Raw genomic sequence first — 25483 nt, 5'->3', positions numbered from 1 at the left:
GGAAAGTTGTAATTTATGGTGCTGGGAAGACTGTAGGGAACAAGCAGGAGTGTATGGAATCAGGAGATTAGAGGAAGCCAGATTCTGGCTGAGATGCTTGTGTTGCTGAGGTTGTACTTGTTGCATAGCTCAGGTTACTTTCCGCATGCCTGTGTTGTTGGGGTTGTCCCTACTGCATGATGCAAGTTGCATTTTCTCATTATTTATTTGAAGTGCAAAAGCCATTGCATAGCTGAAGTTCTCTGTGCTTGGTTTACATCCTCTAGGAGCCGGCTAACTCCCGTGGCTGGCGCTAAGCTGAGCCGTTTCCGGGGACAGGTTTATTTTTGACTGGTTTAAAGATAACCGACTAAGTCAGTATTAAGACTTAGCCGGTTATCTTTAAACCAGCCAAAGATGGCCGTGAAATCAGCCCTCGGCCAGGTATATACTGCTACTACTAATCATTTCTATAGCGCTACTAGACGTACGCAGTGATGTACACGTTATATGCGGGTACTTTCTCTGTGCTAGAGGGCTCACAATCTTAAGTTTTTGTGCCTGGGGCAACGGAGGGTTAAGTGACTTGCCCAAGGTCACAAGGAGCTGCAGTGGGAATGGAACCCAGGTTGCCAGGATCAAAGCCCACTGCACTAACCATTGGGCCATTCCACCTCTGCTAACTAGGGATATTCAGCAGGGGATAACCAGTTACCCCCCACTGAATATCAGCGTTTAGCCAGCTAAGCCCTGTTTAACCGGTCAGCAGCCGAATATCAGGGGGCTACTGCATCTATCCCTCTCCTTTGTGAATTCCAACACTGTTTTTGCTTCCATCCCCTTTTTCAGGAGGGTAATCTAAGCATCCACTACCTTTTCCATAAAAATATCTTCTTTGAAGGGCAGTTATTTAGGCAACACACCTGGTATGAGCCCAGCACAAGCTCAAAATAGAGACGCACTTCCACACCAGTGTGTTCTGGGAATAGAGCAAATACCACGTAATGAACTCCAAACAGCGGAATCAGCAGCAGTGTGGACTTGACCAGTCTCCTGGAAAAGAAATTACACAAAATTATATAACGAGAAAGAAAGAGACAATTAAAAATGGTTTCAATCCAAGCACCAAGAGTGACTGATGAAAGGTCTAAAGAAACACTCTGAAATCTGTAAAAGAAATACCCCACTGGGGTCTTGCTTCTCATTGCTGATTGAATAAACGTAAATCAAAGAATTGCTTTTTGGTTTATCTTTCGTCATGTAAGATCACATCCCAGAGGGGAAATGCTTATTAATTAGAACAAAAGTGGTATCTGATTAGAGAATGGATTCAAAGTCTGATTTTTGATGGATTGACAGGATGGCAGGTTGAGGATATGGCCCAACGTGGAGTCGCTCTCTTCCTTCTATTGCTGTTAGTCTGGGGAGAGGAGCAGATCCACGAGTTCCATTTGATTTATGGCTTCTGTCTCTTGGTAAAAGTGCAGAATCAGTGCAAATTCTGCAGTACACAATTGCATCGAATTCCCCCAAAACCCCTCAGAGCAGTTTACAAGGAAACTTAAAAAAAATAAAACTACTAGCAAACAAAGCAAAATAAATTCCTTTGGGCAGCTGAGGAAAGATCAGGAACCACAATTATTTTGGAATCATGAAATAATTCACCCTTATTCTTAAAAAAGAATTTCAGAATCATAACCGTTTCTCAGGCTAATCCAAAAGAAGCCACCAATGTAACCCAACTGGATGCCTCTTTAACTTTAATTCATTTACTCTGAGCATTTCTATTCCACTTCACCTTCCAGTTCAAGGGAGTGGTGTAGCTATGGATGTGCCTAGGTGGGCACATCCATAGCTACACCCATTCTTGCCTCAGGCCCACCCAGTCTAGTGGCCCTCAAAGCACCTCATTGATGGTACCTCATTCTTCTGTGTGTGTGTGTGTATGTGTGTGTCAGTGGCGTACCATGGGTGGGGCGGGGGGGGGGGGCGGTCCGCCCCAGGTGCAAATCAACGGGGGGTGCTCTGCTCCCACTGGGCAGTCATCCCTGCCTCTCTTCTGGCTGGTTCCGCGCCTTCCTTTTGCTCCACGCCTGCCAGACTGCCGCCGCTATTGCCTCTCCTCTGGCCGGACTGTCCCGCACCTTCCTCCAGCAGCCTCCAGCCCTGTCAAGCTGTCACCACCACTACTGCTGCTGCTGCTTCTCATCCACCAGACTAGCAGCGGTAGCGGTAAGCAAAAGCAGGAAGATTGCAGGGTCCATAAGCTACCCGATCCTGCCCCCTTTGACATCATTTCCAGTTCTGGAGCAGAGTCGGCAGCCACGAGTAGGTAAGGCCCCGTGATTTGGTTTATTATTATCTTTTCTTCCGATAGTTTGAAGCGGGAGGAGAAGCAGCAGCATTTGGGGGGGGGGGGGGGGTGAATGGATCCAGTAAAAAGGAGAGGGCAGACAGTGGATTGAAGAAAGGGCAGAGAGGGGCAGAAAGGGAGGGCAGTCCCTGGATGGAAGGGCAGATGGTGGATGGAAGGGGCAGAGAGAGAAAGGGCACATCCTGGATGGAAGGGAGAAAGGGCAGATGGTGGATGGAAGGGGCAGAGACAGAGAGAGGACAGATCCTGAATGGAAGGGAGAGGGCGGGATGGCAGACCATGGATGGATGAGAGAGAGAAAGGGCAGATAGTGGATGGAAGGGAGAGAAATGGCAGAGGATGGAAGGGCAGAGACAAAGACGGCAGATCCAGGATGGAAGTGAGAGAAGAGAGGGCATACAATGGTTGGAAGGGGGAGAGAGAGGACAGACAGGGACATACGGTGGATGGAATGGGCAGAGACAGAGAGAGCAGACACTGGATGGAAGGGGCAGATGGTGGCTACAAGGGAGAGAGTGAAGATGAGGAAAGCAGAAACCAGTGACAGCAAAGGTAGATAAAATATTTTTTATTTTTTCTGCTTTAGGTTAAAGTACTATTGTAGCAATGTTAATACATGTTTATAAATAGAAAATGGAAATAAGGTAATTTTTTATTGGACTAATTTTAATACATTTTGACTAATGTTCAGAGACCAAAACCCCCTTCCTCAGGTCAGGACAGGATACTGTAATAGCAGTATACGGTATTGACCTGAGGAAGGAGGTTTTGGCCTCTGAATGCTAAATGTATTAGTCCAATAAAATGGTATTGTCTTGTTTTCCTTATTTGTTTTATTTCTATTTGTTAATTTGTAAAGTGGGGATAATTTACATCTGCTATCTTTACATTTTGCACAGTAGTAGGGGACATACATCACTATCACTGTTTCTGTGGTGTTGCATTGTATGCAGACTCTGCCTTCTTGGGGTTCAGTTTAATTTTTGTCTAAATATTGATATTGTTTATATTTTATTTAAAATTTTCTATACTGCTAATGCTCACTAGCAGGTCTTGGCGTTCACAATGATTAAAACCAGTTTGCGGTTACTTATTCTATAGTGGATTAGGGTGTATCTGCATCTGTGAAAAAGACATGGTTTTCTGTTGGCATTGACTATACAGGATCGATGATCTGTACTATTCTTGCTGGTTTAGTTTTACAATAGATGTTTGATGTTCTACTGCTCACTGCAACGTTTAAGATGTTGCCTTTTCCTAGGTACACCCTTGTGTGACTCATAGAAGTTACTGCTTAAGATATGGTAGAATTGCAATGTAGGTCCTGAATGACATTTGTTGTGTTTTGTATTCTCAGTATGTATAATACTGGATTTTGGAGGGGATGTTAAAAAATGTCAAGTGTCAAATACCCTAGGTACACCACTGGTGTGTGTGTGTGTCATATTGTCTTTATTGAAACTTGCAACAAGACAAACCAAGCATACAAACAAGCGATAAAACAAGCAATAAAACCCGCTAACTAATACATAAATAAAACCTTACTGGCCAATACCCCCGCCCCTCAACAAACCCTCCCACTCAGGGAGGCTGAAACGAAAAACCCCTCCAATGCCTTGCCCACTGTAGTCCAGAACAATGCTCCTTCTCCCTCACTGCCAGCTGCTGGACAAAATGTACCACATCCCCTGCCACCTCCTGTACAGACAGCCACTTCCGATATAATGAAGCTTGGCAGCGTGCCTGCCACAGGAAGTAACAAAGGGCTGCAGCGATGATATACAGTGTCTCCCTACACCACCCCTTTCCTTTTGGAAACCCTCCATAGGCCCATTCTGCATAAGATAGCTGGTGGAAGAAAGGAATCCCTAATTGGCGGGCTACTGCCTGACAGACTTGTTGATTGAACGGGCACTTGAGGAGGAAGTGGTCCATTGTTTCATCCTCCGTCACGCACTCCCCCCTCGGGCACTTACGATCATTGCTGTTTCTATTTTTCATGTTAGCTCGAACATAAAGCCGGCTGTGGAAAGTCAGCCAGGCCATGTCCGCAATCTTCCGGGGGAGGCGTGATGAATTGAGGAAAGCCAGACCTTCCTCCTGTAGTGGACCTGGGCAGTCCCTCAAGGCTAGACGTGTTGAAAAGTGTGTCTGAATAATGCGGTGTTGTAGCTGCCTCCTGTCCTCCTTCTGGATTTCCTGTACTGTGATACCCCATCTCTTCACCAATCTCAACAGAGGTGAGATGTACTGTGGCAAGTATCCCGCCTTCCCTCGCAGGGGCATTGCCTGACCTCCCCTCACCCAATCCCTCAAGTACCGCTGAAGCCAGGAGGCCATGCAGTCTGCCCAAGCCGGCCTCCCTTCCCGCAAGACCCCTCCCAGATTTTGTTGGAAAAAGAAACAACTAAAATGTACCACAGGGTTGACCATTCCCAACCCCCCCTCCCTTTTGGGCAAATAGGTCACCTCCCTCCGGATAATATTCATCCTGTTCCCCCATAGCTGTTGGAAAAACAAGCTGTATACTCTGGCATGTAACGATATAGGCAGTAAACAGACCTTGGATATGAACAGGAGAAGGGGTATCAGATAGGTCTTAATGACATGCAGTTTTTCCACAAACCGCAACTTATATGATTTCCACTGGGCCACCCTTTCCTCGACTCTCCCCAGCCCCTTCTCCCAGTTGATCGTATCATAGTCCTGTCTGCCTACCCAGAGACCCAGGATCCGTACTTCATCCCTTGCTACTGGGTACTGACTGGGAAGTTTGAAAGCTGGTCTGCCCTGTCCTACCCAATTGCGGAGCTCTTTTCCTGGTTTATCTGGGCCCCCGCAGCCTGTGTGTATTCTGCCATCCAGGTCTGAACTCGCTCGGCTTCCTCCTTGCTACTGATTACTACTGTGACATCATCTGCGTAGGCGACACATCGCCATGTGTGTGAACCCAAAGAGATGCCCTCTAGTTGACCGCTAAACCCTCCACTCAACCTTCTGAGGAAAGGATCTAAGGAAAGGACGTACAGCAAGGGGCTGAGGGGACACCCCTGCCGTACCCCTGACCTCACTGCAAAGCTCTTGCCCACCCAACCATTTATTAGAGTGCTACTCCTTGCATTGCGATACAAAGTCTGGATCCACCCTATAAACTGGTCGGGTATCCCATAGCACCGAAGCACTAGCCATAGGTACTCCTGGGACACCCTGTCAAAAGCCTTAGACTGATCAAGGGTCAGCAAATACTTTCCCTTTGTCCCACCTTAACTCCTTTCCACTATTTCACGGATGGTACAAACTGCTTCCACTGCCCCTTTCCCCTTCACCGAGCAAAACTGTGCTGAGGACAAGAGACCACCCACTGCCCCAGCCAGGCGGTTGTAAATAATCCTGGCCATTATTTTCCTATCTACATTCAGAAGACTTATGGGTCTCCAGTTCTCGATAAGTTCCAGATTTCCCTTCTTTGCGAGGAGAACCAAAATAGAACACTGCTGTGAAGGGGCCAAACGCCCGTTCTGCAAACAATTATTAAAAATTGCAGCTAACACTGGAATCAGGACCACACGGAATTTTTTGTAGAACTCTGGGGTCAGCCCATCGGGACCCGGAGTTGTACGTGCTGATAGCGTATCAATAGCATCATCTACCTCTCCTGTGGTAATGGGCCTAAGCAGTTGTTCCATCTCCCCCTCCGAAACCTTTTCCAAGCCTGGGGCACTCTGCACGTATGATAGCATGAAGTTAGAAACCAAGCTCTCTTTCCCCCACAATTGGGTGTAAAACCGAATGACCCTGGCCTCGATTGAACGTTGGTTCGTCAATCGCTGCCCTGCTTCATCTCTCATAGCATAAATGACCTTGTGTCCTACTGCTACCTTGCAATTCTGGAAAGGATCCGGGGAATACCGATGCCCATATTCCCTTTCCAGAAGCAAAGCAGCGTATCGATCATATTGCAACAGCCTCAACTGGGCCTGCAAAGCTTCTATCTCTCCCTTCTCTAGATGGTTGGAGACCGCGTGGTCCAATTGCTTACGAAGACGACAGCACTGTGCCTGTAACCCCAGACTCTGCTTCCTGGCTAGGGACCGGAAAAGGGCCTTGACTCGCCCCTTTACCATGTCCCACCAGGCTCCCTTATCATCCATCACCTCCCATAGTGTTTCTTGGTCTGCTAAAAAACCCTCAAATATTTGTCTGTTTTCCTCTACTTCTAATAACTTTGCACTCAGTTTCCAAAATCCTGGGCCTTTCTGCGCCCCTTCGCATATTGTTAAGACTGTGGAAACTAAGGCATGATCTGAATATTCCGTCCATCTATTCGGCTGCCCCTGAAACTTAGCCAACCCGCCTACAAAGAGCCAGTCAATACGGCTCTCCGTGTCTCCCCTTCTAAAAGTGAACCCCTTCCCTCCCGCCACCTCCAGTCTTGCCTGTTTTACAATTGCTGCCAGCTGGAGGCTGTCATAACCCACCTGACGCCTGGACCCCTTTCTATCTGCTTGCTGTAAGACCATATTAAAGTCTCCTCCAAATACCACCAATTTGCTTGTATATAATACGGTTTCACCCGGAGCAACAGCTGCTTGCGTTCCCAACTAATCTGGGGCCCATAAAAGTTAATGATTCGCACTGCTACCCCTCTAATGAAAACGTCTAAGACAACACACCTCCCTATCTCCACCTCTATTTCCCTCGTAATCTCCACTTCTCGGGTGGCAAAAAGAATAGCCACCCCTGCGCATCTTTCTTTGGCCAGAGACCAGAATGAGGGCCCCCCTTTCCAATCTCTCTTGGCCCGGTGCAGGAGCTGCAAAGAATCCAAATGAGTCTCCTGCAACAGGATGCAGTCTACCTTGCACTGGGTCAAATCGCTAAAGGCGACAAATCTAGTTCTCTCTGCCTTTATGCTGGCTACATTCAGAGTTGCAAAGATTAAGGACAAGGCAGCCATGGTTTATTTCTTAAATTTCTTACCCCTCCTCATCTCTTCACCGCAATCCCTCTTCACAGATATTCCTGCCCCCATCATTTCTTCAGGATCCTCTATAATTTCTTCTAATTCCAAATCCTCCCACTCTGAGTCATCTTCCCCGGCTTTCTTTCTACCCTTTTTTTTCTTGGTTTCCTCTGGACCAGCCCTTTCCCCTTTCATCCCTTCCTTACCCTCCTCTATTTCCTGCATGAGGCCCTTCGTTAAACTAGTAGGATGTGATGTTAGACTTGGGGGTAACACTGCTGGCTCCTCTCTGTTAAGTCTTTCAGATGATTCATTCCTTGCTCCCCTCCCCTCCCTCCTCTTCTCCTCCAAAACCTCCCTTTGGGGTGGATTCATCTCAAGATCACCCTCTCCTTCACCTGAAACCTGAAACACTGCATATCGATTACTCTGGCTCTTCTCCAGAATATCTGTTCTCCCCGCTCGGGCTAGCCCCCTCCCCTCCTTCCTCCGACCCCCCTTCCCTCCATGTTTCCCTACCAGGGTCCATGCTTCCCCTTCTTCTCCCCCCTTCTCCCCACCTCCTTCTTCCATCCTTTCACAAATACCCCTTCTTTGAATGTGATCCAAACCTGATGCCCTTTTCTCCCCCTTTCCCTTTCCCTTAGTGCCTGCCTCTGTATGAATAGTGGTATTTGATTTATCCATTAATCCCTTTAATGCTTCCCGCTTCTGTCCTTGTATCCTTGTAGTTTCTGCTTGTGCCCCTTCCTCCCCCCTCCTCTCTTCCTCTACCTGATTGTGCGATGCTTGTGGGCACTTGCTAAAAGGGTGCCCCAAGCCTCCACACAGGTTACAGCGTATGGTAGTGCAGTCGCTGGTGTCATGATCTGTACTACCACATCGCGAGCACTTTAACACTGTACATGACATGCTTAAGTGACGGAAAGATCCGCACCTGTAGCACTGTCTGGGTTGTCCTGCATAAAAGCATTGAATTCGATCCCTTCCAATGTATGCGGCTGAAGGTATATGTTGGGTGACATAGCCTGCCTGTTTTAATTTTACAAGGGCACTCCACCCCCCCCGCCCACACACGACTCTGGTCTGGTATTTTGCTTAATGGGGTCCTAATTTCGGCATACCGTCCCAACCAGTATGACAGGTCTGCAGCCATAAGAGATTCATTACGTACCAAAATGGTAATCTGGACTGCGTCCTGTCTACTGATGGGGACAGCCTTAAAATCCACCCATCTACCCTGATGCTGCACCTCTGTGTACTTTTCCCAAAACAGGTCCAAACCTCGCCCTGTTAAGAAACTAATATCATATTCAGGGATTCCCACAGGGTGTATGCATGCATACAAATCTTCAGGGATAAAGCCAAGGGAGAATACCATTCTTAAAACAACCTCTCTAGGTGGTGCTACCCCTGTGCCCACCCAACGCAGCTGGACAACATTTCGACGTTTTGGGGTAACACCGCTCCCGGGACCCCGCAACGGACCAGAAAATGGATTTCCCCTTGTCTCCATGTCTGACTCCTGCCTCCCCTCCTCCTTCCCTGTCTCTGCCCCTCCTCCCCGTACTACTGCTGCAAAGGATAAAGGGGCTGATACCAGTATGCTCCCCCCTTCCCCACTCCCTTCCTGCCTTCCTCCCCTCCCCCTCTCTTCCCCTCCCTCCTCTCCCATGTCCACTAACCCCACTATGTTCAGTTCACTTGTGCTGTTTCTGTCTCTTCCCCCTCTGCAATATTCTACTTCCAGTCCTTTGCCAGTTGCTGCTGTTCCCAACCAGCACTCGTTCCCTTGCTCTGCAACTGTCCCACTCAGACCAGGTCTGGGATCTGTCTCCTCTTGTAGCTGACACTCTCCTCCATGCACTTTCTCTGTTTCTGACACTGTCATACTCAGTCTGAGTCTTGGCTCCGCCTCCTGGTGCAGCTGACACTCTCCTTCATGTACTCTCTCTGTATCTGGCACTGTCTTACTCAGTCTGGGTCTTGGCTCTGCCTCCTGGTGCAGCTGACACTCTCCTCCATGCTCTGTCTTACTGGGTCTGGGACTTGGCTCCGCCCCCTGGTGCAACTGACACTCTCCTTCATGTACTCTCTCTGTATCTGGCAATGTCTTACTCAGTCTGGGTCTTGGCTCCACCTCCTGGTGCAGCTGACACTCTCCTCCATGCCCTGTCTCACTCGATCTGGGTCTTGGCTCCGCCTCCTGGTGCAGCTGACACTCTCCACAATTCTCTCTCTCCTTTCTGGGACTCCTGCTTTGATGGGCATGAGTTTCTGAGAAGCTCCCTTCTGCTCTTTCTTCTTGTTTCTGAGTGGCAGAATCTATTGGGAGCCCCTGCCTGTCACTGAGCTTCCCCCATGATGTCATCAGCACTTCTGATTGAGATTGGATGGCAGCTCTTGGACAGCCCTGCTCAGAGGTCTGCCCTATCAATTCTGTCCATGAGTGACTGTGGTGTTCCCACGATGTTCCCGCCCTCTGTCCACCATATTTGCTCTCAGCTTCTTCCATCTCTTGTAGTACTCCACTACTCCATTCCTGTACTTTCCCATCCTCTTTAGTCTCTGTCTCCATCTGCAAAACCCCTTGTTTTTGCTCTACTTTCCCTCCCGTTGTTCCTGGTAACTTCTGTACTTGCTCAGTGTGTAGTGATTCTTCTCCTACCTCAGCATTCAAACTGTTCTGATTCTCCTCAGCATTCAAACTGTTCTGATTCTCCAGGCTGTCTTTCTTCTCTGTCTCTCCCAGCAAACCTGAGCTCTTCTCTGTGGGTTCGGCTATGCCCTGCCAGCTCTCTAAGTATAAGGGACGTTTTTGAATTTTTTTCAGTTTCATAGCTCTTTGTGTTCCAAACTTGCCAGGCTCTCTTGCTGCATGCAGTGCTGGAGCCCCTCCTTATCCACAGTACCTGCCACAACTGGACTAGGAGCCTCTGTTCTACAAGGCTGGTAAGTGGATGGAGCACCTAGCTCTTGGGAATCCTGTAGGAAATAAAATACTGGTGATAACTGGGAATTATTTGTGTCAGTCTTGTCTTTCCCTCCTTCTGGCTGCTGCTGTTTCTCTTCCCCTGCTGTCCCTTCCAGCATAGCCTCTGGGGTGTCTGGAACCACGGAGTCCTGTGTGTCTCTGGGTTCTGCTTCCTGCTGGATCTGGGACTGCGTCTGGGTCTGCTGCATGCGTTCCCTGTTCAGGAAAACCTCACGAAGGGGATTATCTCTGCAGTTCTTTAGTTTTTGCAGCTGCCTTTGTTTTGCTGTAAGCCGCTTCTGGAGTGCTTCAACTCCCTTAACATACTTGTCTCGTGGGCCAGTGGAAGCCAGGTTACACATAGTTTTTGCTAGCTTCAGCCGCTTCCTCAGTACCTCTATTTCACCTTCTACTCGATTCATTTTCTTCACTGATCTAATTACCTCTTCAGGAGTCATATGCTGGGCCTCTTTCTTCTGCCAGGCCCTAGGCCTGGATTCCTTCTCCTCCTCTTCTTCCTCACTAACGTCCTCTTCAGACTCTCCGCTATTCTCTTCCACCACCTCTCCTCTGATACTGGATGCAGAGAACCCTGCTCTGGAACCCGGGCCCTGCCTTCTTGCCCCCTGTTCTTCACCCAGCTTAGGAATGTTATGGCCAGGACTTACAGTCAGGGTGAGCTGGCTCCTCAGCAAGCGCTGCTGGGCTCTGGTCCTTCCTCCGTCCACAGGCCTGGGCTCTCCTGGTTCTCCTGGTTGCATGCTTGGGGCTTGGGTGGAGGAAGCCTCCCCTTCATAGTGTTTCTCAGCTCCAAGTGTGCTAGGCCTTTCAGCCTGGGGCCCTCCTGCAGGGGGGCCCCCTCCCCTCTGCATTGTTCAGCAGCCACAGGGTACAGCAGCTCTCCTTTCAGCACCTCTTCACCACAGGTCTGTACTCTGTGTGTGTGTGTGTGTGTGTGTGTGTGTGTGTCTCTCTCTGTCTCAGCAGCTGCCCGTCTGTCTCTCTCTCTCTCCCTCCCCCCACCGTCTATATTTGAGCCGTCATCTGCAGAATTTCCTTTAGGCGACCTTTGCCAGCCCTGTGGGCTTCCCTGTACCGTGTCCCACCCTTGATGACATTAGTTCCTGTTTCTTCACTGGCGTGGATGTGATATAGGGAAGCAGGACCGGTGCAGGTTGCTTACAGGAATTGCTGCTGGCGACAGCTTGGAGGTAGACCAGGGAGGGCAGGGTTTCAGAGAGAGATAGAGGGGGGCAGATGCTGGAGGGAGGGGAAAGGGGCAGATGCCAGGCAGGGGGGGGGGGGGAGAGATAATGATAGGGGCGGAGGGAAAAGTTTTTAAAAAACTGTATGGACAGGGGTGGAAGGGGAAGGGCCCACCCAAAATGGCAGGTCTGGCTACACTCCTGGTTCAAGGCAGATTGCAAAAACAATAACACTAAAGAAATGCCCCTCATTCTATAAAGGGCTCACAAAGATAGGTACGCAGTTGGGTGTGTGGTTATAGATTAGGGTCTTTTACGCTCATAAACTAATTGGCTTTAATGGCAATTATGCGTGTAATTGCCAATACATAATTCACACTTAGAGCGCATCAGGAAAAGCACCTAACTTTAGGTGGCCTATAGAGAATTACCATAACTACACAGATAACAGCTGAATGTCGCCAACTATATGTAAAGATAGGTAGAGCAACCACATTTGACCCGTGCTCTATCATAGCATAGTTTGGGGGCAGTCGTTCACAACAGCAACATTCTTCGGGTTATGGAGTTTCTAAACATACTCTGTCAACAGAGTATCATTCTGCTACCATCAGAACAACATTGATCTTTCAGAGGTGATCCAGGTAACGACAGACTAGTGAGCCTGACGTCAATTCCGGGCAAAATGGTAGAGATTATTATAAAATTACATAGCATATTCAAAAGCATGGATTAATGAGACAAAGCCAACATGGATTTAGTGAAGGGAAATCTTGCCTCACCAATCTACTACATTTCTTTGAAGGGGTGAACAAATATGTGGATAAACTTGAGCCGGTCAATATTGTGTATTTGGATTTTCAAAAGGCATTTGACAAAGTACCTTATGAAAGACTCCAGAGCAAACTGGAGAGTCATGGGATAGGAGGTAGTGTCCTATTGTGGATTAAGAACTGGTTAAAAGATAGAAAACAGAGAGTAGGATTAAATGGTCAGTATTCTCAATGGAGAAGGGTAGTTAGTGGGGTTCCGCAGGGGTCTGTGTTGGGACCGCTGCTATTTATAAATGATCTAGATATGGGAATAACTAGTGAGGTAATTAAATTTGCCAACAACACAAAAGTTATTCAAAGGATGTCAGAAACAGAAGGAAGCCTTTTCCGGGAAGAAGAGGACCTCGGCTGGCGGGGGTTGGGTTCCCCCGTCAGCAATGGCAGGCGACGGTGGGTTGGCGGCGGGAGGGGGGGTCGAGAGGGTCGTCGGCAGGGGGGGCCAGGGCCAAATCTATGGGGGCCCAGGTCCCCCCCAGGCCCCATGTAGTTCCGCCACTGGTGTGCTAGCTTTGCCCTTCCCATCCACGTGGTGGTGATAATGCACGAGATAATTGCCAAAATTTCTTTTAGTATTATTATTATTACTATTATTTTTTTTTCTCTCCCGATAGGTTGGGAGGCTCTTGAGGCTTATCCCTCTTTTTAATTTTTTTTTGTTGGTACATAATACCTTAGTGCCTTCACATTGTTTGGAGTTTGCCTTTGTTGTTGATTTTCCTATATCCTCAACTGTTTTAATCCGTGACCTAACACGCCAGCCACAGAGAGTGATTTGATATTGCTTCTCTAGCTGGTTATATCTTAACCCATTAGTGCCCAATGTTCCCATATGTGGGAACAAATATGGGAACATTGGGCACTAAACTGATTCTTTCTAGCAATGAGGGCTCCCAAAATGTTGGCTGTCCTCATTTGCATCCCGGCTAGTGCATTTCATTATTGTATGTTGGTTTTTATTTTATTTCCATTTTGCTCACACCTTTTTTAGTAGTAGCTCAAGGTGAGTTACATCCAGGTACTCTGGATATTTCTCTGTCCCAGGAGGGCTCACAATCTGAGTTTGTACCTGAGGCAATGGAGGGTTAAGTGACTTGCCCAAGATCACAAGGAGCAGCAGTGGGATTTGAACCGGTCACCTCTGGATTGCAAGACTGGTGCTCTAACCACTAGGCCACTCCTCCACTCCACTTGTATATTTTACAATCCTCTCGTGGCGTTTTGCATTATTTCTGACATGTATCCCTACTTTTCCTCTAGGACTATTTTATTTTGATAAATTTCAGTTGGTTTTCATTTATCACTTTAATTTTCTATATGCTGATTTTACATCAACAAGGGGGAGGTTTTGTTTACTTTGACATCTTATAATGTTAGAGGCATGAAGGGGCCACGTAAGAGGAATAGAGTTTTGATGAGTAACATGGCATCTGATATTTTCTTCATACAGGAGACTCACCTGGTGGCTTCGGATAGTGGATTTTTTCGGGTACCCTGGGTAGGGAAAGTTTTTCATTCCTTTGGGACCACTAACAGTGCTGGGGTGATCATTATGCTACATAAAAAGTTTAAAGGTTGAGTCCTGCATTCCTGGAAGGATGACTCTGGGCAGGTGGTGGAGGTGGAAGTAACGGTGGGCACTTTTAAATGTTGTTTGGTATGTGCCTATGTCTCCAACCATAAGCAGCTGGATTTCTTACAGAGGTATATAAAATAATGTGTGGAGTTGAACGGGTAGACGTGACTCGCTTGTTTAGTCTTTCAAAAATACTAGGAATAGGGGGCACGTAATGAATCTACAAAGTAGTAAATTTAAAACAAATTGGAGAAAATATTTCTTCACTCAATGTGTAATTAAACTCTGGAATTTGTTGCCAGAGAATGTGGTAAAGGCGGTTAGCTTAGTGGGGTTTAAAAAAGGTTTGGATAGCTTCCTAAAAAAAAAAACTGCATAAGCAATTATTAAAATGGAAAAATCCACTGCTTATTTCTAAGATAAGCAGCATAAAATATATTGTACTAGCCACTGAGCCCGTAAAAACGGGCTAGTATAGGAAAGGAGGGGGTTGAAAGCCCCTTCCCGTCGCCACTGCAAGGCCCCCCCCCCGCCGCCGAGCTCGCCCCCCCCCCCGAGTCGCCGCCACCCCTCTATCCAGCCCGGGCCCTCGCTCCGCTATTGAAACAGTGAGGGAACGCAGCACACAGCTCTGCTCTGCTGAGCTGCCGTTGGCCTTCCTTCTTCTTCTCTGCCTGTGTCCCGCCCTCGTGTGATGTAACGTCGTCAAGGGCGGGACACAGGCAGAGAAGAAGAAGGAAGGACGGCAGCTCAGCAGAGCTGTGTGCTGCGTTCCCTCGCTGTTTCAATAGCGGAGCGAGGGCCCGGCCGGGTGGAGGGTGGGGGAGCGTTAGCAACGACGGTTTCGTCCCTCGCAAATGCGCAGTACAGATCCTCTCTGTTCCGCCCCCATCATCACGTATTGACGTGGGGGCGGGGCAGAGAGGGTCTCTACTGCGCATTTGCGAGTGAGTACGACACTCGCCATTTATATGTTTGATTGTTTTGGGATCTTGCCAGGTACTTGTGAGCTGGATTGGCCACTGTTGGAAATAGACTGAAGGTCCATCAAACCCAGTATCCTATCTCAGTATGGCAAAGACTGTGTTCTTAACTAATTAGGCGGTAATGCATTAAGAGATTTGTGTTTTCCTACTCTATATGTAGTGTTTCACCTCAAACTACATGCATAGTACAACCCCCTGCACGTGGAGTCTGCTATGTTTGGTTAACTATTGAGAAAGGCAATGCACTTTATGCACACAACAGAATCCATCTGCCCTCTCAGTATGTAACCATGCAACCATACTTACATGTACTGCTGCTTGTAATTGGTGCCGATGTCAGGGCAGCGGATCTTCTGTACTAAAATTCTGATAACGTTCAAAAAGATGAAGAAGTTCACCTGGGAAGCAGAGCAGCAACTCTATTATATTGCGTTCAAAGAACATTAACGTGGGCCTGTGTGTCCTTGAGGAGAGAAGAAAGAAGAGGGATGTATAATACATGCAAGTTATTATCTAAAACAAAAGATTCAGAGGTTTAGATTCAGGAATTACATTAGAAAGTAGGACTTCATGGAAGGGATATTGGATACGTGGAACAGCTTAGAGGAGAGTTGATAGAAACAAAACAATAACATAGTTCAAGCCTGGGATAACCACAAGTGATGTCTAGTTACAGAGAAGTAAGCCAAAAACCAGAGACCAACTGGGGTCTAGAGCATGGGGGTCATACATGGCGTATAGGCTGTTTCCAGCTCGCTCAGCCTCTTCATTCAGCCTGTACCAGCTTTTTGTGATGGAGGCATGGCTGGGGATAGTAGCAGAAATGATGACTCTTCTATCCTCCTGGTGTTGTGCAAAGAAAAGCTACGAGAATGGTACGGGATTTGCGTTACAAGACGTATGAGGAAAGGAGAAACGGGTGATATGATACAGATGTTCAAATATCTGAAAGGTATTAATCCGCAAACGAACCTTTTTCCGGAGATGGGAAGATGGTAGAACGAGAGGACATGAAATGAGATTGAAGGGGGGCAGACTCAAGAAAAATGTCAGGAAGTATTTTTTCACGGAGAGAGTGGTGGATGCTTGGAATGCCCTCCCGCGGGAGGTGGTGGAAATGAAAACGGTAACGGAATTCAAACATGCGTGGGATAAGCATAAAGGAATCCTGTGCTGAAGGAATGGATCCTCAGGAGCTTAGTCAAGATCGAGAGGTGGGGCTGGTGGTTGGGAGGCGGGGATAGTGCTGGGCAGACTTGTACGGTCTGTGCCAGAGCCGGTGGTGGGAAGCGGGACTGGTGGTTGGGAGGCGGGGATAGTGCTGGCCAGATTTATATGGTCTATGCCCTGAAAATGACAATTACAAATCAAGGTAAGATATACACAAAAAGTAGCACATATGAGTTATCTTGTTGGGCAGACTGGATGGACCGTGCAGGTCTTTTTCTGCCGTCATCTACTATGTTAAAATATTACTATGTTGATCCATCTGGGCTCATTAGAAGGAGGAGGAGGACAGTAGCACTATAGCAGTACATCGTCCTCCACTAATGGCTAGCTTTCTTGTGCCATGTTTTGAGCTCTGCAGCACTACAGTGTCCCACACAGTTTGAAGCACAACACAACAGACCTGGACAGATTTCAGTCACACATTTCTACTGCAATTCATAGTAACATAGTAAATGACGGCAGATAAATACCTGAACGGTCCATCCAGTCTGCCCAACATGATAAACTCATTTTACATGGTATGTAATACTTTATATGTATATCTGAGTTTGATTTGTCCCTGCCTTTCTCAAGGCACAGACCATAGAAGTCCACCCTGCACCAGTTTTATTCTCCAAATACCGGCGTTGCCACCCAATGTCCGCTACGATTCCATAGATCCATTCCTTCTAAACAGGATTCCTTTGTGTTTATCCCACGCATGTTTGAATTCCATTCCCGTTTTCATCTCCACCACCTCCCGCGGGAGGGCATTCCACGTATCCACCACCCTGTCCATGAAAAAATACTTCCTGACATTATCCTGAGTCTGCCCCCCTTCAACCTCAATTCACGTCCTCTTGTTCTACCACCCGTCTCCGGAAAAGGTTCGTATGCGGATTAATACCTTTCAAATATTTGAACGTCTGTATCATGTCACCCCTGTTTCTCCTTCCTCCAAGGTACACATGTTAATGTTTCTATAGAATACGACAAATCTGTTCAATTTATGCTTTTATTGACCCACCTGCAATAAATATACTCATCTGCTCTTTTATCAGCAAACTTGACTACTGTAATTCTACTACTACTACTATTTAACATTTCTAGAGCGCTACAAAGTGTACGCAGCGCTGTACAAACACAGAAGAAAGACAGTCCCTGCTCAAAGAGCTTACAATCTAATAGACAAAAAGTAAAGCATTTAAATTTAAAATATTTAGCAGTCAAGCACAAGAGAACAGTCACAGAAGGACAGAAGATGTTGAAGGGTGGTCAGTGTGATTAGGTGTAACTCTGGTTGGAGTAGTGGGAGAAGGTGATAGGAGATATACTATAGGATGTCATTCTGAGGCCAGGCTAAGTCTAAAGCAGGAGAAGGTATTCTCTGCAGCCTATCTGTGAGATGGAAAATGCTCTCTGAAGCTGCTGCTATAAGTTGTTAGTTTTCTCTCCCTGAAAGAGATCCAAGCCACACCCACGAAGTTCAAACTGTCAGTGGGGAGGGTGAGGGGAGGAAATGGCAGTGCTTGATGAAAAAGAGAGCTCAGTTTGATAGGAGATATACTATAGGATGTCATTCTGAGGCCAGGCTAAGTCTAAAGCAGGAGAAGGTATTCTCTGCAGCCTATCTCTCTATATATAATATAATAATTCTCTCTATAATTCTCTCTATATAGGTCTCAAAACACCTGATATTAGGTGCCTATAAATAGTTTATTTGTTGCATTTGTATCCCACGTTTTCCCACCTCTTTGCAGGCTCAATGTGGCTTACAATACATCATGGATACTGGAATTGAGGAGGATATACATTTGATTTTACAGAAGGGTTTTGGGTTACATGGTCATGAAATATTAGATAGTGGTTTTGCAGAACACATTAACATACATTAGGAATACAGATAGTGGTATAGCAGAAGACATTATAAGACATTAGACGCGTTACGAAGTTTCTGGGTATATTTAGAGATTTTTACATGTATTGATCTTTGTGGTATATTTTTTCAAAGAGATGAGTCTTTAGTAATTTACGGAAGTTGGCCAGTTCGTTGGTCGCTTTCAAATTGCGTGGTAACACGTTCCAGAGTTGCGTGCTCAAATAAGAGAAGGTAGAGGCGTGCATTAGTTTGTATTTCAGACCTTTGCAGTTGGGAAAATGAAGATTAAGGAATGTTCGAGAAGATTCTTTTGCATTCCTGGGTGGCAGGTCTGTTAGGTCTGACATGTAGGCTGGGGCATCTCCATGGATAATTTTATGAACTAGGGTGCATACTTTGAACGTGATTCGTTCTTTGAGTGGGAGCCAGTGTAATTTCTCTCGTAGGGGTGTCGCACTTTCATATTTTGGTTTTCTGAATATTAGTCTGGCTGCCGTGTTCAGAATACCGCAATTAAACTTATCACTGCAAAAAAATTCAATCATGCTACTCCACTATTGAAAACTGGCAATTGGCTCTCCCCGCCCCTCCGTATTATCTAGAAGATTTTAGTCTTGGTCTTTAAAATCCATCTGTCTGGTGAACCACCCTGTCTCTCTCGTATGTTAACCCCATATTCAAATACAAGAACATTGCAATCATTCTTTTCAAAATTTACTGATAGTACCATCTTTCCGGGAGATAATCCATCAACATACCAGGAAGACAGTCTTCTCAGTTCAGGGTCCTGAACATTGGAACAAGCTACCCCAGTCTCTTCAGCAACAGACATCTCTCCAAAACTTTAAAACGTTTATTTTCTCTGATGCGTATTCCTAATCCTGCTAATACAATCCGTGGAGATGGAACCTTTTGGACCCACGGAACAGCTTCAGCTCTCCTTTCCTATCTCCCTCTCCCTACGCAACACCTTCCTTCCGTACGTTACGATTTCCTTCCTTTTCTTTAATTATTAGACTGTAAGCCACCTAGACATGCTTTTATGATGGGCGGGATAGTAAATCCTGAAATGAAACTGCTTAGATGCTAAGTTATAGAATACTGCCTAAGTGCAGTTAGTCACCTAGGGGGAGATTCTATATATCTCAGTGCCTAAAGCTACATGCATCCATTTTCACCAACAAAATGTTATAAAATCAGCTTGAATTTCAGCGGAGAGCTCTAGGCATGTTATATTTATTTATTATTTTATTTATTTACTAGTGGGAAAGGCCCATTTCTGGCGATGAGGAAACGGGCCCTAGCCGGCACCGGACTCCCTTCCTCTCCCCTTACGCTTGTCTCCCTGGTGGTCTAGAGGTACCTGTTCAGTCGGGGCAGGAAAGAAAGAGCCCCCTCTTTCCTGCCCATAGCGGTGCTGCTTAGTTCCTTGCTGCATCGTGTTGGAGTCCGGCTGTCGGCGTTTAAAAATGGCCGCCGTGAGTTAAAGTCTCGCGAGGCAGCTTCAACTCTCGGCGGCCATTTTGATTCGCCGAGAGCCGGACTCAGACACGATGCAGCCGGGCAGCTAGCAGCAGCGCTCTGGGCAGGATAGCGGGGTTTCCTTTGTTCCTGCCCAAGCGAACAGGTACCGCTAGATCAGCAGGGATATTGGCGTAAGGGGATGGGAGGTGACAGGGGGGTGGGAAGGTGTTGAGGGGAAGAGTATGTTACCGGGGGTGGGCCGGTACTTTCAAAGGGGCGGGGTGATGTGTTGAAAGGGGCTGGGGTGCTGGTCACGTTGGCGTTTGCAGCTGTGATTTGTTGGAAGGGGAGGAGTAGGGAAACTACTGCTCTCTGTTCGTTGATTTGCCTTTTTTCGTGTCCCGCCCTCGACGTCATCATGTGTGAAGCGAGGGCGGGACCTGCAGACATGGTGAGTGTTGTGGCTTCACCACCATGAAGTTACGAACCTGTGTGTGAGTGCCTGCAGTGACGTCAGTGTCCTCAGAACGTTGAGGGTGCGTTTTATTATAGTAGATTTGTTGCATTTTTATCCCACATTTTCTCACCTATTTGCAGGCTCAATGTGACTTACAATGCTCCGTTATGGCATGCACCATTCCAGAGGGAAAAGAATACAGATTGGTGTTACATCTAATATAATAATTTGCTAGGTCAACGTTCGCGAAAGTGTCTCACTGGGATCGTAACCACCTGCTGACATCACTGGCCAGCAGTAGAACCCTGCTTGCCTGACGTCAGGAGGGGGTTACGATCCCAGTGAGACACTTGAAGAACAGCGGGAGCGGACACAGACGTCCCTACGTGCACGTCGCCCCCCCCCCCCTCCAAAATCGCCAACCCCCCTCTCACCATGGTCCCTGCGGCAGCAGTGAAGAGCCTCGTGAGTCTGCTGCCTTCCTTTCTCTTCGCTCTCAGCTCTGAGCCTCTGACGCTGGTCCCGCCCTTGCAGAAAACAGGAAATGAGGGCGGGACCAGCGTCAGAGGCTCAGAGCTGAGAGCGAAGAGAAAGGAAGGCAGCAGACTCACGAGGCTCTTCACTGCTGCCGCCAGGACCACGGTGAGAGGGGGGTTGGCGATTTTGGAGGGGGGCGATGTGCACGTAGGGAGATGGGCGGGGCCAGTGTAGGGGAGGGCTGTGGGTGGAGGCATCATGGGGGGGTGGGCTTGGAAATCGGAAGGGAAGAAAGGGGGCCATGGGACTTGGAGGGGACAGAGGGAGAGAGCGTTGGAGTGGGGGATAACCTTGCTAGCGCCCGTTTCATTTCATAGCGAAATGGGCCTTTTTTTACTAGTTGAGAACATAAAGAAGGGGTGGGGAAGATAGGCTCTATCCAAACAATGGGGGAGACGTGTAATTTAATTAAACAATGGTATTTATTGCAAATGGTTGACTCAACACAGCCGTGTTTCGGCGCCGTAGCGCCTTCTTCAGGAGTCTTCCAAAGGTATATTCAGTGTTTGGGTGGTTAACACACTGGGAGAAAAAACACTGAGGAATACACAATTCCTTCTCTGCGAGGCGCAAATGGTGGTACAGGGAGTCACAAAAGTAACTCCGAGAATTTTCAGGGTGTCTGAGATGGGAAGGGAAAAGTTTGGTGTATATATAGAATCTGGGGGCTAACTACTGTTTACTCCTAATTGGCGCCTAACTTGTGACGCGCTATAAAGAATTAAGGGGATAGTGTACCCTTTTCCTGCAAATCTTTTCTTGCAGCAATAACACAAGATCTGCATTAGCCTTGCTTAAAAATTGAAAATACTTACAAGTATTGCAAACAGAATAGGGGCCTTGATAATCCACCAGTAAATGTTTTCATAGTCATCCCAGCACCTAAGGGAAAAAGTGAGCCAAAAGGACGCTGTTAACATGCTATGAGCCCCAACCCATTTCACCTTCATTCTGATTAAAGCAGCATTACCAGGAAGGTCAGAGAGAAGGCATACGGGACTGAAGGACAGATAAACTGGAGGTGTGCATGGGGATATGATCTGGTCTCCATCCACACTCAATTCTTTTCCATCCCCACCATGGGGCCGCTATGCAAAGCGATTTAAGTGGATGAGAGCCTCTAATGCCCACTTAAATTGCTTCCTGCTGCCTAAGTTCTCGCTGCCTGACCGGAGAGTGCCACTAAATATCCACACAGACCACCCAACCAAAAAGTGGGCAGAACAGGGTCTACTAGTATCCCTTGTGGTCCAGCGGGCTCAGGGGCTGGAGAAAAGTCCCCTCATTCCTGGCCCCGGCGGTTCTGTTCTAAAATGGCTGCCATGACTTCTTGGCTCACGGTACTACATGGGGAGTGTGTCTTCTGTGGGGGGGTCTTGCTGTGGGCTGGGGGAAGAGGATGAGAAAGGGGGTAGGAGGGGGCTCAGGGGAATTTTTTTTTTAGAAGGTTATGCAAGTCCCAGCCCGTTATTCAGCTGGGGCCCCCATAACTGCCTTATGCAGGCCTGACTGAATATTGGGCCAGGCAGCCCAAACTTATCTTCCAATACTCAGTGCCAGTGCCCGGATATGGCCAGGCACTTAATATTGGGGTACAATATGTTAAAAGTGCATAAATAAAATATAAAATAAAAGATTTTGTAAATTCAAATATGTGCTATAGCTTTTTAAAATTTAGCATAAAACAATAGACATTACTTTGTTAAATAGTCAAGAAAATTATCCCCCAATACCTTCTCCTCTAGTTTTGATGCTTTACGTTCTCTTTTTTGGTTTGTAGCTCCAGCTCCTGAGTTCACTTATTACTTTACAGTCAGTCAAAAGGGGGTGGGCAAAATTTCTGACTTTCACATGCACTTCACATAAGACACTAACTTAAAGTTAAGGGAGGCTTCACCCTGGAAAAGAATAACTCATCCCAATAAATAAATAACTAGGTTCAAAGGCTTGAGCCTTCAGTGAAGAACCACTGTCTCCACAAAAGTCCACACTGGCTGTTTTAATGCATGTATAGAATGTTTGTACGTTTGGGAAGCTTGCCAGGTGCCCTTGGCCTGGATTTGGCCGCTGTCGTGGACAGGATGCTGGGCTCGATGGACCCTTGGTCTTTTCCCAGTATGGCATTACTTATGTACTTATATTAGCATGGACCCATAGGAGCCGGCTCTGTGGGTGCTTGAACGCCCCCAATGTTCAGAAAATTCCTTGTATATGTCCAGGGAGGGGTTATTTCCACTGGGTTTAGCACCACTAATAATTTTGAAAAGTTGGCTCCCATGCATGGACCTGCACCAGGGGCCCACCCAGTCTCGACTCAGGTCCATCTGAAAATTCTGACACCCTTATGAATGGCGGGGATCCCTAAGCCCCACCAGCTCAAGATGTCTTTCGGCAGTCAGAACAAGTGATTGTCCTAGCTGGCAGTGCTTTCCACAAGTTGCTGCAGTACCAACCCCCCCCCCCCCCCCCCCCCCACACACACACACCCTCATGCGTATTGTTGTTTTTGGTGCATGCCTGAAAAGGAGGAGAGAGCCCAGCACGGCAGCAAATGGTGGGAAGTGCTGCCAGCTGTAGCAGGTAGGAAAATCACTTGTTCTGGCCGCTGGAGGACATGTTCAGCTGGCGGGACTTGAGGATCCCCTGTCAGCTCAAGTATTTATTTTATTCTTTGAGGTCGGTAGTGCGGAGCAGGGGCAAAAACCACACGTGCGTGGGGGAGGGGGGGGGGAGATTGTATGTGGGGCAGCTGCAGTAAGCATGTGGGGGGGGGGGGATTGTATGCCCACCAAATTTGGGCTCAAACCAACCCAAAATACTTTGTCTGGCTACACTGCTGGCCTACACTAATGTTTTCATATAAGTACAGAAACTCAGTCTAATGTTTAACAGGCAGTAAAACCTGTACTAGTTGCTTAACACAGCTTAGTAAAAGGCCCCTATGTAATATCATGACATACATTGTAGCAGAAACATGTAATGAGCTACAGATGCCAAGAGACAGTTCCCTGTAGAAATGAACTGGATGAAAGTAGAATCAGTCTTCTGCTAATAATGAGAGCAATGATTATACACAGCAAAGACTTTATTAACCAACAGCTGTAAAATAATACGTTTGGCTCTTATTTGGGGAGCAAGACTGGTATAGACTGCTCTGAAATACCTCAAACGTTTGAGTATCAACATGTGCGGTATTTTGAAGCTGGTGTGAGCACGTTGGGTGTATGTAGTGAGCAGATGCATTTATCCAAATAAGCTATGACAAGTCTGTTAAAACTGCAAGTTTCCTACCCAATGTCATCATACTGAAGCCTGGTAACAATCCATACCAGGATCGTGAGCATCGGGGTACCTGAAAGAGAACAAAAGGTGCCTTTGTAAATATACCGCCAAATCAATACAAGTTACAAAAACAAATCAACATAAAACAAAATAGAACTACAAAACTTGAGAGGAAAGAACAAGACCTTAAATGACTAGACCGGAAGTTCAAGACCAATTGAGTTCCAACACAAGGATACTTTATATATGCAATGAAAAGAATTGATATCTAATCACAAATAGACTTGACACAGTCCTGTGTTTCAGTACAGCAAGAGTCTGCCTCAGGCGTCAAAGCAATTTGAGTGGGTTGATAACATGGGAATAACAGCCAATGAATCCAAAGTAAGGAAACAAGTGTAGCACCATCAATACAGAACGATGATCAGCAAACGGTGTGAATCAGTTGTCAAAGCACTAGTCGGGAGCAGTAGCAACAGGAGCAGCAATCCGTAGAGAGTGGTAAACAATTGTAAGACCAGAAGATCACCATCCCAACACAAAGACAGGCAAAGCCGCCCACACTGCCTCCCAGGACTATCCAGTAGAACCACAATTAGAAAAGACAAAGGTCTTCACTCCTTTTAAATCTTTCATTGTTAAAAACAAAGACTGTGAGAATTGATAAACCATGAGCATTCGACCCAGGTTCTATGCTGTGACACTAACCCCAACCAATGAAGATGTACCACCAGAAGTACTGCTTATCGGAAATGAAAGTGAAGATGAGGAGGGTCTGAAGATACATCCCTTCCACCAGCAGCCAGGAAAAGTTTGCCAGAACTGAATACTGGAAAAACACGACCACTGCTTTGCAGTTTACCTAGAAAACACAACAGGTCACGTTTATTGTTTAAAGTTGGCAAAGCTGCTCATGCTGCATTAATGAACTGAAATATATGGTTAAGTGAGAGATACAAATTTGTATTGTTTATTGGAGAAGGATCTAACAGAATAGGTACAGTCAGAAGCGAAAACTATTTCAGAGGAAACCCTTTTCAAGGCATTAATCACTGAAAAGGAGTTTACATTTTTCTTTAAATCTCATCCATCTATATAGTTCCAAAGATTCATAAATCTATCTCAACCCCACCATCCACGTCAATCTCTTTTATCTAGTTTGGGGTCAGTCTTGGAACCATTATCAGTTTACAAAGAGCACTTTGTGGTGTGTGGGAGGGGGGGGAGAAGGAGGAGTTCCATGGCTTTTTGTAGTGTTAGGGAGGGGTTTAAGAGCCCTTTGTGGGGGGGGGGGGGGGGGGCTGAGAGGGAGGAGTTCCAGGGCACTGTGGTGTTGGGGAGCGTCAGCAAAAGGGATCAGCAGTGCAGGATGCAGCACCACTGCAGACCCTGGTTTTTGAGGTTGCAGTAAATGCAGCTGTGCTGTGGGCAGTTGCGACAGTGCGCAGTAGCGACTAATGCGGGATGTTTACTGCAGAGGCTGCCTTTTTAACCAGAAGACTGTAGTGTGGGTTTGCATTAAAGCCTTCCATGCGGTAGATCCCATGTTAGCTGCTTAACACAGCTTAGTAAAAGGGCTCCTATGTTTTAGGAATGTTTATGCAAAATTGAGTAACATTCTTACAGCAGAGGGTTTTTTTGAGCATATGATAACTTGGATACATGGGTCAGCGTTAATAAAGCTGCTTTTGGTTACACAGCACTGGGACCCATATTAAGCTCAACGTTTCCTCTTTTTTGAATATAATATACACTTTGAATAGGATAT

At 46.9% G+C, this 25483-nt stretch overlaps 1 protein-coding gene across 1 annotated transcript in view; it reads right to left on the bottom strand.

Annotated features, from left to right (window-relative positions):
• Positions 1-25483, bottom strand: part of LOC115481407 (vasoactive intestinal polypeptide receptor 1-like) — a 141053-nt gene that overhangs the window by 7544 nt on the left and 108026 nt on the right. The window contains exons 8-12 of the mRNA XM_030220494.1: positions 24424-24577; positions 23725-23785; positions 21249-21315; positions 15194-15285; positions 903-1032 (exon numbers count right to left, since the gene is read on the bottom strand). Of these exons, the coding sequence (XP_030076354.1) occupies positions 903-1032; positions 15194-15285; positions 21249-21315; positions 23725-23785; positions 24424-24577 (504 nt within the window). The remainder of the gene's footprint in view (positions 1-902; positions 1033-15193; positions 15286-21248; positions 21316-23724; positions 23786-24423; positions 24578-25483) is intronic.

The sequence above is a fragment of the Microcaecilia unicolor genome, chromosome 12, assembly GCF_901765095.1.
Source record: "Microcaecilia unicolor chromosome 12, aMicUni1.1, whole genome shotgun sequence".
Classification (NCBI taxonomy): domain Eukaryota; kingdom Metazoa; phylum Chordata; class Amphibia; order Gymnophiona; family Siphonopidae; genus Microcaecilia; species Microcaecilia unicolor.
This window is presented reverse-complemented; position numbering and strand designations above follow the sequence as displayed.